Raw genomic sequence first — 16,017 nt, forward strand, 5'->3', positions numbered from 1 at the left:
TTTTGCATCTCTTGTTTTAATTTTGACATAAGCATTTCTTTATATTTGGCAGAATTCCAGGGGGAATCTTGGCCTATTAAACTGGGAAGAAGCCACATGGTTTAGGGTTCCTTGCTATGATGTGCTTTCTGTCTCCTGATTGAACATGTTTTTTTCTTATCTGCCTGCAGACATGAAGATATCTTATCCATCCTCACTGCCGTCAACAATGATGTGAGTCAACAAGCAGACAAACAAGGAACGATGAAACAAATGCCCCAACCTGCGTACACACTACGGAAGAAACTAGTATTCCCTGTGCCACAGAAAGAACTTTTATTGTAGTAGACAGTTTGACTCTTTGACTTGAAAGGAAGCTTGGTTCATCATTCCATTCTCCCGCCCGTCATAGGAATCAGAGATAGATGGGGAGCTGGCCTCTGTCTGTCCTCCTAACAATAGGAAATTCCCTATTTACTGACACAGGAAATTCTTTTTTTTTCTTCTTTTTGACAAGTCTGAATGTTAGAACACTTTCTTTATTGAAGCCTTGGACTGTCGTCTTAGCTGGAGTTGTGTACCCTGAGAAATGCAACTGGTCTTGGTTTGTGAATCCCTGAAGTAAAGGGTGGAAGCAGGTACACTTTAAGATTAATTTGAGCTCTAAGAACCACTGTTTTTAGCCTCAACTGGGCTTCGACTTCTTTTCTACATGAACACCCCTTGTTGTCATTCTGTGTCTCCTCTGCACGACTTTGTTTTGGACATTGGATGATGATAGAGATCATGCATGGTTCATTGACCTCTGCTCTCCCCTTCCTAAGGCTTCTCTTCTGCACATCTGCTTAGGTGAGAATTTGCTCTATACGACACGCACTTACCACTTGAGTGTAAGGAAGATATTCCTGCAGGAACTGTTTCTCTTGGGCCGAGAACATCCTTGCTCTAGGATGACTGTATGAAAAGAGACGCACTGAGCCACTATGAGAGCAGAGACTTTACCACCTGAGGTTAAATCCTGTGTCGGTCAGAACCTTTCAGATGCCGATGACGGAACACCCACGTCAAACCAACTAAAGCAGAGAAGGGAATATCTTGTTTCCTTCATCTGAAAAGGAAACACAGATGGGTAGTGCTGGCTGCACATGAGGTTCGAATCAGGATTCAGTCTGCACCGTATAGCATGTCTCTCTTGGCCAAGGGTTCTCTTGGTGGTTGCACTGTGCTGACAATGGTCAACAGCCCCTGCCTTGTGGCCCAACACACTTGCTCCTCTGGCCCAAAGGATTGAGGAGAGAGGCAGCCAGAGAGTCTAAAGCTGTTCACAGGGAATGTTGTTCAGTCCTTAATCAGACGGTTGTCGGGCTGTGCCTTAGAGGGTGTGGTTCGATATGGAAGCCTTGATACTTTTTACATTAAGGTTTTGAATATCTTTATTTATGTGAACTTACTATTTTTTTCAATTTCAAGAGGAATTTTTTTCAGTTCCTGAAAGAGGGAGGTTGAAAGCCCTGAACTTAAAGCCTTAATTTATAGATGCAGATTTTTTTTTTTGAAAACAGGGAACTTTAGTATAAATAAGAGGTCCTGGGGGACAAGGAGGGTCCTGAGGGGCTTCCATAATTTAACACTCTTCAAAGGCACAAACAACAGCAGGGGCAGGGTGGGGGCCAGGGCGGGGATGGACCACTCCCACCCTGCCCACAGGATGAGGGGCACATTGCAGAGCTTGTGGGTGGGGAGCTTTTCCCCCAGGAGTGACCAGTCACATGCTGGGGACAGAGAAGAGGTGAACACTGATGTTTCAGAGGAAGGGGTCATTGTATTTGGCAGTGGGTGGGGACAAGGCTGAGGCCACATGGGCCACTACATTCCCCCAAGTGTCTGGGCCAGTCTGGAGGCAAACTGATTTGCTGTAGTCCTCCAGACAGTTATTGTTTACAGGATTTTATTTCCCCACTTGAGTAAACCGGAATGTCAGAGGACATAACAGGGGTTTAGGAACATTTCCTGGTATCTGCTGGTGCTCATGAAAGATCTAGGGAATGAAGAAAAATAACTCTCAGTGATGCCTGATTTTGTAATTATTAATGTGAAAGTTAAATTAATTTATGGTATATTTGCTATGAGAAATATTCAGAAGTTGTTTTTTTTTTTTTTTTTTAAATATAGTAGTTACGTGGAATTGAATGTAGTTTGAGGAGAGGAGTCTAATACATGTCAGGGTGATCTTCCAAAACCATTGTTTATACAATCAAAGCTAATAGCTCATGATTACAGTCTTTGCCCAATTAAATATCACAGATCACCTCTGGCCATTTCATAGTGCTTCTCTGCAAGTGAAGGATGACGTAGTATAAAGCAAAGAGCAAAGAATCTGGAGGTAGAGGCCTAGGGTTTCCTTTTTGCCTGTGACTCACTTACTCTGAGACATTAAATCAAGAAGGTTGTTTCTTGAGCCTATCTATAAAGTAGGAAAATATTACCTATTTAAGGTAAGGATTTAAGGGAATGTAAGATATATATCATAATGTAATACACTTTTAGGTGGCAGATGCCTCTGGCAGTAACCAAAATGGAAATTGTAGAGTTTGAGTTCCTTTGCATCTAATTCCAGCTGAATTTTGGCCACAAATCAATCCTAGAAATTCCCACTGATGTCCTGTGAGTGAAAGGCTGCTGCTTCCCTGACTGATCCAGAGAAGCAGGCTGGCTCTTGGCTCTAAATCCTGCTGGACAAAACATTGCTAAGGAACCCTCCTTCATCAGCAGCATTTGGGGTTTGATGTTTAAGTCCTGGTCCTGTGGTCTGTTTCACACTTCTGTTGTACGGGAATTTGGTGCTTGTGCAAGGGTAAATTCTAGAATCAGGGAACTTGCCACGAGCTTTCTTTTCAGGGTTCTCCGGCAAGCACTTTAAGACTCACTGGACATTGATGACTATAAGTCATGGGCCTGTGCGGACACCAGGAGTACACCCAGCATTCAGTCATTTCTCTTAAATGAAGTGTGTAAATGTGTGTCCCTTGTCTCTCTCTCTCTCTCTCTCTCTCTCTCTCTCTGTGTGTGTGTGTATGTATGAAAATTTTGAGTGAAACACAGGAGGTGGTTTGATCACAGCTATTTGGCGGGTGGCTACAGCCATTGTCTGTCCAGACATTTATGAAAGAAATGTGTGGGCTGAGTGAGGTTTCTATATATTTTGCCTAGTTTTGCTCAACCTACAAGAACCGTAGTTAATTGTTTCTTTTCTGTTTTTTTTTTTTCCCCTCAAAAGTTTGGTTTCTGCCAAACAAAATGAGGGCATGGAATTTTTTTAAACCATACTATGCAAATGTTAGCAGTTATGATGAAATTACTGGTGGCGATTATTATTAGACATAATAGTTACCACAGATCCTATTGGCCTCTGCCGCAAGGCCTTACCACGCTAGTGGGCAGTTTTGATATTACCAGGGTTCCTCTTAGAGCCAGTGCTCAGGTAATGCAAACATACAAGCAGCTGGCACAATGTGGTTGTTGATCAATCAGAATGGAGTGCTACTGAACTGCAGCCCTTTATCAATGATCACAGGTCTCCACAGAGGTAGACCAAAAGAGAAGTTTACCTCATTTTATAGATAACTTTTGAGCCAGAATTGTGTCATAACATCTTCCAGGTCAGATACTCTGAGTGATTTAGTCAAGTCAACTCAAGTTGATTTAGTCAACTCTTAACCTAGAGTTCTTGGGTCCTTGGATACTTATGGATTTATTCTCAGGATCTGTGAGTCCTCCACCTTTAGTCTGAAATGCTTTAATTCTTTTTTAGTGATAATCTTAAACATTAATAGAGGTGGGTCCTCGCTCGTCTGCATGATCATTTCATATTTGAGTACTGCCAAACAACTTTTGTGCTCCTATCCTGGTGCCCACAAGAAGGGATGAACTTTTTTTTAAAAGATTTTATTTATTTATTCATGAGAGACACACAGAGACATAGGCAGAGGGAGAATCAGGCTCCCTGCAGGGAGCCCAATGTGGGACTCCATCCCAGGATCCTGGGATCATGATCTGAGCTGAAGGCAGACGGTCAACTACTGAGCCACCCAAGTGCTCCAAGAAGTGATGACCTTTATATTGAACTTTTTAATGTAGCATGGATTAGGGTTCATGGCCTGAGGTCCTCAGATCTGTTGTCAGGTACCAGTGGTTAATCTATTTGAAACTTGTTTCAGTCCATCCTCTTAAGCCATGACAGACTTCTAGTCCACCATCACTCAACCCTTGCTTAACTCTCCGTGGAGGGAACTCACACTCGCCAAAGGTCATGGATTTGGAGCTTGGAAGGACCCTAGAGAACCCATGATCCAGCCTTCAGAATGTCAGCTGGCTCACTAAAGTTCAATAGCTGTTAGTGGAGGATTTGCAATCCTGTATATCTCCTGCTTTGCAGCTTGGCCACCTGGTTTCACTGAGACAGCTTTAATTGTCCCTTTCCCTGTTGTGATTTGAACCTGCTTAGCTCTTACTGAAACCCATGGCCCCTCATTCTAAACTCTGGAGCCATACGAAACAATTGTAGCTGTCGTCCAGGGAAGCACCTGTTGCCTGTGACAAGTTATTTAACTTTCTTTCTGGTAGGGTCTGGCTCTCCTCAGAAGCCTGCAGTTTGCTTTTAACTATGTGTTAAGAATATCACATTTGTGGTAGCACAAATTTGTATCTTTAAACAGCAGCTAAATTTCTGAAAATGGAACCCTTTTTAAAAAGTACTAGGGGAGGGCAGCCCAGGTGGCTCATCAGTTTAGTGCTGCCTTCAGCCCAGGGTGTGATCCTGGAGACCCGGGATCGAGTCCCATGTCAGGCTCCCTGCATGGAGCCTGCTTGTGTCTCTGCCTCTCTCTCTCTCTCTCTGTGTCTCTCATGAATAAATAAATAAAATCTTTAAAAAAAGTGCCAGGGAAATTCCTTGTTTAAACACTGATTTGCCTATGTAAACAACGATTTTTTTTAAAAAAAGATTTTATTTATTTATTCATGAGAGAGAGAGGCAGAGAAACAGGCAGAGGGAGAAGCAGACTCCCTGTAGGGAACCCGATGTGGGACTCGATCCCAGGACCCAGTATCACGACCTGAGTCAAAGGCAGACGCTCAACTGCTGAGCCACCCAGGCGTCCGTAAACAACTATTTTGTGATGTAAGTTTTGCATATATGAAGTTTTAAAACAGGATTTTTTTATTACAAATTTTAAATTGTATGAATTTTTACTTTTTAACACTATTTTTGTACAGGTAATCTCTTTACATTGCTCAAAGAGAAGAAAATACAAAAAGGTATTCAGATCTTGCCTGCACTTCTGTCCATCAAATGCTTGGTCTTCCCACCTCCGCACCCCAGAGATAATTTCAGAATTTCTTTTTTTTTTTTTTTTTAAAGATTTTATTTATTTTTTCATGAGAGACAGAGAGAGAGGCAGGGTCATAGGTAGAGGGAGAAGCAGGCTCCCTACAGGGAGCCTGATGTGGGACTCGATCCCAGGACCTGGGATCATGACCTGAGCCAAAGGCAAACCACTCAACCACTGATGCCTTGGGGCATCCCAGGTGCCCCAAGGATTTCTTAATACAAATGCAAATACAGCAAATACAAATATATATGTGTTTTAAAGTAAGTGTTTCTTGAAACAAAGTGTGTGCATGTGAAACTTGTGTGTCTCATTTGGTCTCATTTTAAATGATTCTGGAAGATGCCTGAAAATTCCTGAGAATAACTTTATGAGCTTTGTGGACTGGGTAGTTGTAAATAATAGTAACTGACCAATAAATAAAGGGATTTTTTTTTTTCCTTTTAACCTTTGTGCAAGATCTTGGATCTCTGGTTACATAGTAATATATGCACATTGTGGAATATTTAGGAAACAGAAGAACAAAGAAGAAAGTGAATTAATTTATGATTCCATTTTGGCATACACTTTCCCATTTTTTCACTCTACATTTGCCCCTGAGCTTTTCCCACCACCTTTACATCAGCCTAACCACCACGTCCTCCCCGTGTTGCATCCAGTGACCTCTGTCATTACCAATGTCTGTACCTCCACCCGCATCTCAGTTTCAGACGTGCCTCTCTCTGACAGCTGCCTCCTGCCATTCCATCTCACTTTCTCTAGGACTCTGCCCCCCACAGCCTTCAGTGCCACTGAAGTGTCAATCGTCCATTGACCCAGTCAGCCATCTTTGCAATGTCAACACCACCTCTCACTTCTTCCCTCCCTCTTTATCCAGCTGGAGTCCACCTATCATTAAACTCAACTCACTCTCTGCACCTCCCCTTGACACCCTTGCCTTTCCCTCAGTCCTCCTCTTGGGGCAGAGTCCAAGCTCTGGTTGGACACCCATATGCCTACTTACCCCCACGTTTGTCCTAGAATTCCTGGTGAAGGCTGGTGTACAAATACACAGTGTTGCAGACCGGTCTCATTTAAAACCAATAACCATAAACTTCAAATAGGCTTTCATGGTTCTCGGAATCCTGTAACATTTCCCTAGTTACATCACCTTCTGCTTTCTCAGGCTATTTTACACTTTCTTTTAACTCTGCAGACCTCTATTATCATCCTCCACTCTCCTCACTTTAAGTTGATGGTCTCAGTGGCTTCACTAAGGGAAGAAATCAGGAAAGATTTCCACCTTCCACCACTGAGTCTCCTGAGCCACCTGCACCCTAACCCTATTTACTACTTTCTGTCCTGTCAACAGTCGGTGCACCATCCGGTCTGTGCTTTTCCCAAGAGCCGCCTTTCCTCTTGTGCAGGCCGGTCCCATCCTGCCCTCCTATGAGGACACCACTCTCAGCACACAAAACATGCTGCAATTTCTCCTCCTTCAAAACAAACACTAAAACCGACCTGAAAGCCCTGAATGCAGATCCCCTGTCACCCATCCCGAATCAGACCGGCAGAGGACTCACGTGCAGGTGATCTTGGGGAGCTGCTCTCTGGAGGAGCCTGCAGGTGCTGGGAAGCGGCTGGGGAAGGGGGCCTGGCCTGGAGGGCGCGCGCTAGAGCGGGGAGTTGACCTCTTGAGTTCTCCACTCGACAGGGAATAAGAAAGCTGAGCTTCCATCCTCCCTCACCCCTCCCCTCAGCTAAGAGTGGCCACAGGTGGGAGAACTTAAACTTCCAGGTGCTTCCCCCTCACACACAAGTGTGAATCTTTACAAGCAAAACCCCCTACAATCTGGCAAGCTAGCCAAACTGGCTGGAGGATGGGGATGGAGTCTGGGTGGGCAGAGGGGATTCAGATGGATCAGAAGAGATCTGCCTGGACGCTGACAACAACCCTCCACCCCTCTTAACTCCATATCCTAACTCATCCTCCCATGCTCAGCCTTATCCAACATTTGCAAGGCCTGGGCCACAGTGAAATCTGAGGCCCATAACTTATATGTAGAACTAAAAATCCCAACAAACTCATCTCCTCTCCTACTGTTGCTTTGGAATGACTTGAAAGATAAATGGTTTGGGATTTATCATTTTTATGGTGTGCAGAGTATCTGCCTCTGGGCCACAGCCTGAGACTTTCTCTTCCCGCCCCTCGCTCTTTCTAGATTACCCAAAGCCCTAACATATGCAAAAGAACATGAAAAATGTCACACAGAGTTGGATCAGTGTACCTTAAGCCCAGAATTTTGTGAAAGAATTTTCTATGATCTCAAACTAAGTGGTTAGAGCTATTTCTTGGATAGACTCGCCTTTTTCTTTACTAATCCCCTACAGATGTGTCACTTGTGAATTTAAGTAGAAACACCCCTCCTCCATTAAACAATTTAAAAACATCAAAAACAACATTGAAAAACTAAAGAGCAAGCTACAAACTGGGGAATGGTACGTGCCCACATACCATATAACTGACAAGGGCTATATAAATATATATAAATGTACATAAATATATATACCCTACAATTTATGAAATCATCAAACAGTCCAGTTGGATGGGCAAAAAAAAAAAAAATACGAACCACTGGTAAAAAGAAAGGGAATACAAATGAGCAGTAAACAAATGGGAACATTATCTGCTGAAGAATCAGAGAATTGCAAAACTAAAGCCACTATGAGTTACCATTTCACACTCATCATACCGACATTTAAAAACCTATCAGTAGCAAGTATGGGTGAGGACATGGAGCAAAGGGACGTCTCTTACGCTGCTCAGAGAAGTGTAAATCAATACAATCATCTTAGAGGGCAACTTGGTGATATCTATAAACATTGAATATGTCCACACAGTATGAACCAGCAATTCCGTTTCTGGGTCTCTGCCCCAAAAGAAACTCTTGTACATGCATCGGGAGATGAGGAGGAGCATTTTCAGAGCAGCAATGTGTGTGTGTGTGGTGGGGGGGGGGGGGGGGAGAGAAACAATTAAAGCAACCTAAATATCCATCGATAGGAGGTTAGATGAATTGGGATATAGTCACATAAAGGAATACTACCAAACAGTGAAAGGAAGTGAACTGGGATTGTTAGGTTGAGCCATAGGAAAATGCCATTTTCTAGGTCAGAAACAAATATCAGCAATTTTGTATGGGTGGGTCGTCCACATGCACTGCAAGAGGATGCTTACTAAAACTGGGTAGTGGTGAATGGGAACATTGTTACATTGAATGTACTAAATGCCACTGAACTATTCACTTTAAACTATTACAGTGAAAAAAAAAATAAACTATTACAGTGATAAATGAAAAGTCTTAAAAAAAGGAAAAATTCTGAACAAATAAAAGAGCAAGTGCAATATAACTTACACAATGTTAAAAACCCACATAAAAGTCCTGTAGGTTGCTTGTGCGTTCATATCCATGTTGCACAAATACAACAATATGCACTGGGGGATAGATTTTGGGTGTTACCTGAGATGTGGCTGGGATTTGGGGAAAGAGGGGGAATGATGCAGGAGCTTCAGCTGCACTGGTCATGTTTATTTCTTCAGCAGGGTGCTGGATCTGTGGGTCTTCTTTCTTCTAAAATCTTTTTGTGGTCAGTGCTGATTAATGTAATTTGGCCACCAGACAGGCTGCTCTCTCAGCTTGTCGCACTGTGAATATTTGGCCAGGTACACAGGGTGGCTTTGCCCTCTTGGTTGGGCAAAGTTTTTTCCACCCTGTACCTGTCTGTATTTTTGGTGGTAGTTATTTCTGTGGCGGTGATATAACCATGTTGCCAAGACAGGGATAAGGGGCGTTGGCTCACTTTTTAGAGTTGTTTCTAGTCTGGATCAGGAAGCAAGCCTGCAGATGGGAAACCCAGTTGTGATGCCTCTGAATATCCCAAACCTGTTCTCATGAATCAGGTTGAAACACAGACCCAGCTTCTTCATCTGTGACCCCCATTCCTATCCCAATTGCTGCTGACATTTTTCCATTCCCAGAATGCACAATCAGAAGCTCAGTACTACATCTGATTATCCTACATTTCTGCTTATTTTACCACTTGAAGGCATCCTTGTCCCTCTACTCAAGTCTGCCTGGATCACCAGGCTCCGGCCACCCTGCAAGGAGACAGCGAACCAGTTTGGGCTAGGTGCTTCTTGCTGCTGCCAAATTAGCAACTTCAGCCCTTGGGTCTGGTCGCTTACCAATGCTGAAAATGATGACTCTGTGAGAATGACAGAGAGGTGTAATTGTGCCTATTTTATGGATCAGAAAGTCAAGGCTCAGAAAAGCTGAATAATAAACAAGATCACACTACTAGAAAATGGGAAGAACCAAACTTGAATTCTATTTGGCTGACTGCCACATCCAGGGGCCTGTGCTTCCTGTCTGTACCTCATTGCTCTTGTGAAAACATTTCCTGAGACACAGAAGGCAGGCCTATTTTTTTTTAAAGATTTTATTTATTTATTCATGAGAGACATACAGAGAGAGAGAGGCAGAGACACAGGCAGAGGGAGAAGCGGGCTCCATGCAAGGAGCCCGATGTGGGACTCGATCCTGGGTCTCCAGGATCACAGCTTGGGCTGAAGGCAGGTGCTAAACCGCTGAGCCACCTGGGCAGGCAGGCCTGTCTCAGTAGTTTGCACCCCATTTTGGGTCTTGGAGATGGGAGCCTGCCCACTCTGCTTGAGTTATGACCCTGAAATGTCAGGGGAAGCCAATTTTATCAATAGGTTTTTAATTTAAAAGAATTTTTTTCTAAAGATTTAATTTATTTATTTGAGAGAGAAAAGAGTGAGCAAGAGAGCACGCACATGAGCAGGGGGGAGGGGCAGAGGGCGAAGCAGACACCCCGCTGAGCAGGGAGCCCAGTGTGAGGTTCCATCCCAGGACCCTGGGATCAGGATCTGAGCCGAAGGCAGACGCTTAACTCACTGAGTCACCCAAGTGCCCCTTTATCAATAGTTTCAGGCCTGTAAAAACTGGGCTTGGCCTAAGTTAAATATCCTGATAAAATATTAAAATAGTTCTATGACTTACAAGAAAGATGATTCATTCTGCCAGTAACTGAAAGCAGGTCCAACCTCCTCAGGCTCCTGGCTCTTCACCCATAGGTCTGGGATGTGACAAGTCCATCCAGCCAGGTGCTCCTGTTTTTGCTCTGTGTTCAGTCGGAGGCTGTGATTTCTGGGAAGGACAAGGAAGTGAATTCAGTGGCAGTCAGAGAACACATGCGGGGACCTGAGCAGACAGGTCTCAACAACTCCTCTCCTAGGCCTGCCTTCGCCCAGGTGTCCCGACCCTGCACAAGCAGGGCAGCTTGCTCCTCGGTCCACCTACCAGCGGTGGTCCCCGGGAGCAGACGCCCCCCCAGCATCATCTTTCCATTCTGGAACCATGGAGTTTAGAATTCTGAATTTGTCACCCTTCTTCCCTCTTACTGCTCATGCTTTCATTTCGTGTATACATGTGTCTATCTCATTTCATTTTTTTAAGAATCCCTATTTTCTTTATTTGGGAATATAATCCAAGCATCTAGAAAATCATTTAAATGGTACAAAAAGGTACACAGGGAAAAGTAAATTTCACCCTGATCTCTACCCCCCCAAACCCCCCATTCTTTCCACAGAGGTAATTATTGTTTTTGTTATTAAATTTTATTTATTTAAGTAATCTTATACCTAATGTGGGGCTCCATCTCACAGTGCCAAGATCAGAGTCGCATGCTCTTCCAACTGAGCCAGACGGGTGCTCCCAGAGGTAATTATTGTTTCTAGTATTTTTAGTATCCCCTTTTTTAAAAAAAATATTTTATTTATATATTCATGAGAGACACAGAGAGAGAGATGCATAGACACAGGCAGAGGGAGAAGCAGCCTCCACGCAGGGCGGCCAACGTGGGACTCCATCCCGGGTCTCCAGGATCACACTCCAGGCCACAGGTGGCGCTAAACCGCTGCACCAACGGGGCTGCCCTATTTTGAGTATCCTTCAGAGATACTTTATTCTTATATAAACACATTGGTGTCTGTGTCTTTTTCTCATTTCCTCCTTCCCAAATGCTAGCACACTGTTCCGCATTTGGATTTTTTTTTAAATTTAAGATATCTCAGAGTCTATTCTGTATCCAAACACATAGGTCTCCTTGAGACTTTTCATGGCTGCAGGGCTCCAGTGGAGGGATGTATCAGCAGTGATCTAACTAACCCCCTTGTGACAGGCATTTAGGGATTGCAGACTTCATGAGGGTAGGAACCAGATCTTACCCATCCTTTGCTTCCTACACCCCAAAACAGTGCTCTTCCAGAATTGCTTAGTAAGCAAAACACAAACACATTCATCCATGAAAATTGGGGGCAACATCCCTTCTTTATTCTTAGCCCCAAGTTTTACATCTGCTGCTTTGTTGCACTAGAAATGTGCTAGCTCTCATTCAGCTTTCTCATCAGCGACATCAACCGACAGGTACTTGTTCTGCTGGGTATCAGGTGGCTAGAAAACTTCTGGATGCAAAAAAATGTCCTTGCCCTCCAGGGAATTATGATCTGGTTGGGGAGAGAAGAAAGGTACTTTTTGGCAACACATAGAAGCTAGAAGTCACAAAGGAAAAGATGGACCACCGTCTTGACTACATAAAAATGTAGATCTTGGGACATCTGGGTAGCTCAGCGGTTGAGTGTCTACCTTTGGCTCAGGTTATAATCCTGGAGTCCCAGGATCGAGTCCTGCTTCCGGCTCCCTGTGAGGAGCCTGTCTCTCCCTCTGCCTGTGTCTCTGCCTCTCCCTCTCTGTCTCCCGTGAATAAATAAATAAGATCTTTAAAAAAATGTAAATCTGTGTAATCAAAGACACAAAAACCACATTGAAAGATAAACAAATTATGTTTGGGAAGACGAAAAAGATGCCCAGTGTATCTTGATAACGAAAGGGAAAGCGGACTGTAGGCCATATATATATGTTGATATAGATATTCAGTTAGGATCCAGTCAGAGACGGAAACCACACCTGCAATCTGAAATGGAAAGTTTAATAGGAAGAATTATTAACTAGTCAAAGAAAGTTACTTACTAGAAGTAAAATACCTTTAGGGCTGAGGGAGAGTATCCGTGGAAGGAAGACATTTGGAAGGCTCCTCCCCATCCCTCCAAGGTTGGGAGTCAGAACTGGTCGAAGATGCGGCTGTGCCCACTGATGGTGGAGAAGTTCACTGCAGTGTCACGGGTCAGGGCCCATCTGCAGTCTGCCAACGGCTGGGGGGCAGGAGGCTTCCTGCCGGCACGCTGACAAAGCCCTCTGGGGTGTGAGCACCACTAGGTCTTCTGCAAGCTGCTGGCAGCTGTGCCTTAGAAGCAGGATTAATAGAGCCCTGAACTTGGAAGAGAAGCCCTTCCTCTTCTCTGCCTTGTGCTGTCTCTCCAGTGTCCTCTAGGAACAAAACGTGAAACTGTACCAGCTGGTGAAGGAGCCATTTCCATAGGTGTAGCTACAGTGTCATCCAGCAGGTGGTAGGAGTGGATTTGGAGCTGAGAGCCAGTGCGCAGATCCATCCTGGCATCGTATCCTGACCCTGCTTTTGCAAACAAACTAGCATAGGTGGTGTATGTGCATACTCCCGCTCCTTAGGCATTTACTCTGTACACCAGGAGCTGGTCTAAGTCTTTGCATGTATTAACTCATTTGACTGTCACAAAAACCCTCAAATTCCTCAAAGGAATGATTAATACCTGCACTCAGTGAATAAGGATGCTGAAGCGCCAAGCTGGGAAGTGACTTGCCCAAGGTCACGCAACCAGTAACCGTCGGAGCAAGAATCATGATGGCTTTGTAGGCTTTATAGGCACAAAAATAGATTGAAAGAATTAAGGTAATAGTCTGATCTCTCTCAAGTCAGTATTGGGAGGGGTCATGGAAGAGGCTTTTATTTATTGATTTCATCAGCGCTTTAATGCGTAAACACAAAGATAAATTCTTGCTTCTTATTTTGTTTCTGTAAGTATGGCTGGGCTTTTCCAGGGAGGGGGCTATTTTCCAAAGAAACAAAAATAATTGATAAATGACAATTGTCTGTGTCGGTGGTAAGAACCAGGTGTCCTGTAAGCAGGTGTGAAACCCTGGTGAGGGATTCCTGGAGGGAGGGGCAGGGCCTGGGCACAGGTTTGGAAGAGGGTGAGTCGCACAGTCCCAGGCACATGGTGTCAGGTCTGATCCGTGGCCGGTTATCCGCCCTGTGCTGCCTGCCCTCCTCGGCTGGACAGACAGTTTCGGGGGGGAAAGCGGCTCTGGCCTGAGGGGTGCCAGAGGCCGGAGGGATCAGCGCACCTGGAGCACCTGCTATCTGCGCTGCAATACATGCAAACACCACCCACACCACTCTGCACACCGCCCCCCACGACCCCCCACCTCATCCAGCAGTCCTAATATTCCAGTCCTAATATTCCTATTGCCCCCATGAAAAGATCGAGGCTGAGCGAAGTAAGGAGACGTATGCGGATCCTCAGCAAGAGGCAGAGTCAGGTTTTGAATCCAGATTTTACTAGCTTGTTAATTACCTATTCCTTTGGTTTTCTTTTAGTGATGCTTTCTATCTGCACTGGCTAATATTGTAGCCACTATCCGCATGTTTGGCTTTTTTTTTTTTTTTAAGATTTTATTTATTTGAGAGAGAGAGAGAGAGAGCATGAGCAAGGGAAAGGGGTAGAGCGAGAACAGACTCCCCACTGAGCAGGGAGCCCAACTTGGGGCTTGATCCTGGGATCATGACCTGAACCAAAACCTAAGCTGAGCTACCCAGACACCCCAATTTTTTAAAAAGATTTTATTTATTTGAGAGAGAGAGAGAGAGGGACAGAGAGAGAGGGAGGGGGGAGAGAGAGCAGGGGGAGGGGCAAAGGGAAAAGGAGAGAGAATCTCAAACAGACTCTGCACCAAGGGCTCTATCCATTGACCCTGAGATCATGACCTGAGCTGAAATCAAGAGTCAGGTGCTCAAGCAACTGAGCCATCCAGGTGCCCTCCCTGCCACTTGTCTGTTTAAAACGGTTTTACTTGGGGATCCCTGGGTGGCTCAGTGGGTTAGCACCTGCCTTCGGCCCAGGGCGTGATCCTGGAGTCCCAGGATCGAGTCCCACGTTGGGCTCCCTGCATGGGGCCTCCTTCTCCCTCTGCCTGTGTCTCTACTTCTCTCTCTCTGTGTGTCTCTCATGAATAAATAAATAAAATCTTAAAAAAATAAAACAGTTTTACTAAGATGTAATGATAAACAACAAATAGCACAAACTTGAAGTGTATTATTTAATAAATTTTAACATATCTATGTTTGTGAGATTACCTCAGCCAAGATAGTGAACATATCACCTCCAAGATACTCCATCTGCCCCTTTTCATCCTGCCCTGCTATTTTTCCCCACCCCTGCTTTTTATATGCATTTGGTGCTATAAATTTCTCCCACAGTACTGCTTTAGGTGACCCCACAAATTTTGATACATTTTGTTTTCATTTTAATTCAATTTAGAAATACTACCTAATTTCTTTTTGATTTCTTTATTAACCCATGGATTATTTAGAAATATGTTACTTAAGTTTCCAAATATTGGGGAATTTTCCAGATATTTTTCTGTTGTGCAGGCCAAAAACAAATTTGAAGTCAGAGGTTCTATTCCTTGGAGGGAGAATTATACCCAAAAACCACAGGTATCTCCTGTTAGTGGTCATTGTCAGAGTAAATTTCAGTGTTTGTGAGGAATGCTTTAATAAACTCACCAGAGGGCAGCAAGTTAACACAAGAATTCCATTCAGAAATTGTAATCCAGTCAAGCAGATGGGGACCTAGCATGTGAGAAGGGAAGGATGAAACTTGCAGAATGGACCTGCTCAGGGCAAGCCTTTCAAAGAGAACAGAGGAAAGGGAGATGGAGTGTGGGGGGGGGGGTGCTGGTGGGGGGGGGGGCGGTGAAATTCAGGAAGGAAGTTGACCAGAAACTCTATACTCGTTATGACCCACTAGATTTCACATCTACACATCTACACAAAGTTGATACCTATGGGTAAAGGGGTGGTTGCTGAACTTTATATTTTTAATTTTTTTAACATTTCAAAATCATCAACGGTGGTGTATATACTTTTATGATCAGAAAAGAAACCTTTACTGATCAGAATTTTGAATGAAGTCCTTAAGATTTAAGTGTCTACTGTGGGTGGGAAAGGGGCAGGAATCTGGACACAGTTCTCAGTCAGGAATAGTGATTGTGTTTGGTTCGACTGGAGCATCAGCCATGGGGTAGGCACATGGATGGGGAGCTGAGGTCCAGGGAAAGTGAGGGAGAACCCCCCTCCGCCTTATTTGGTAAGGGGGCCAGAGAAGATGTAGATACTGTAGCCAAAAGGCCCCAGACACAAATGGCAGATTTTTTTCTGAGTTAGTCAGCCATTTTGAATTTTATTTTGAACTGACATATTTGGTTCATAAATATAAGCAATTTGAAGTAAAATAAAGACACTTGTGACAAAATAACCTCGAGTTTTAATTACTTGACAACATGAAGGAATTCAGTGAGCCCCTGGGTGGAAAGGGAGAAATGCCTGTTTACAATTAGCCTAAATTACACTGATGGGCCCTGGCAACTCCCAA

The 16,017-nt window shown here is 44.1% G+C and overlaps 1 protein-coding gene and 1 long non-coding RNA gene across 2 annotated transcripts in view; one reads left to right on the forward strand and one right to left on the reverse strand.

The window, feature by feature from the left end:
- CASP10 (caspase 10) overlaps positions 1-5,813 on the forward strand; it is a 34,499-nt gene extending 28,686 nt beyond the window's left edge. Inside the window, exon 8 of the mRNA XM_038585348.1 lies at positions 171-5,813. Within this exon, the coding sequence (XP_038441276.1) occupies positions 171-324 (154 nt within the window). The 3' untranslated portion in view covers positions 325-5,813. The remainder of the gene's footprint in view (positions 1-170) is intronic.
- Positions 5,814-9,891: 4,078 nt separating this feature from the next.
- On the reverse strand, positions 9,892-12,891 carry LOC111094451. The gene is made up of 3 exons (XR_005384959.1): positions 12,458-12,891; positions 10,430-10,576; positions 9,892-10,088 (listed from the first exon to the last, which is right to left on the reverse strand). It is a non-coding gene; the product is annotated as an uncharacterized LOC111094451 (long non-coding RNA).
- Between the last annotated feature and the right edge of the window lie 3,126 nt (positions 12,892-16,017).

This window comes from Canis lupus, chromosome 37 (assembly GCF_011100685.1).
Source record: "Canis lupus familiaris isolate Mischka breed German Shepherd chromosome 37, alternate assembly UU_Cfam_GSD_1.0, whole genome shotgun sequence".
Lineage (NCBI taxonomy): Eukaryota > Metazoa > Chordata > Mammalia > Carnivora > Canidae > Canis > Canis lupus.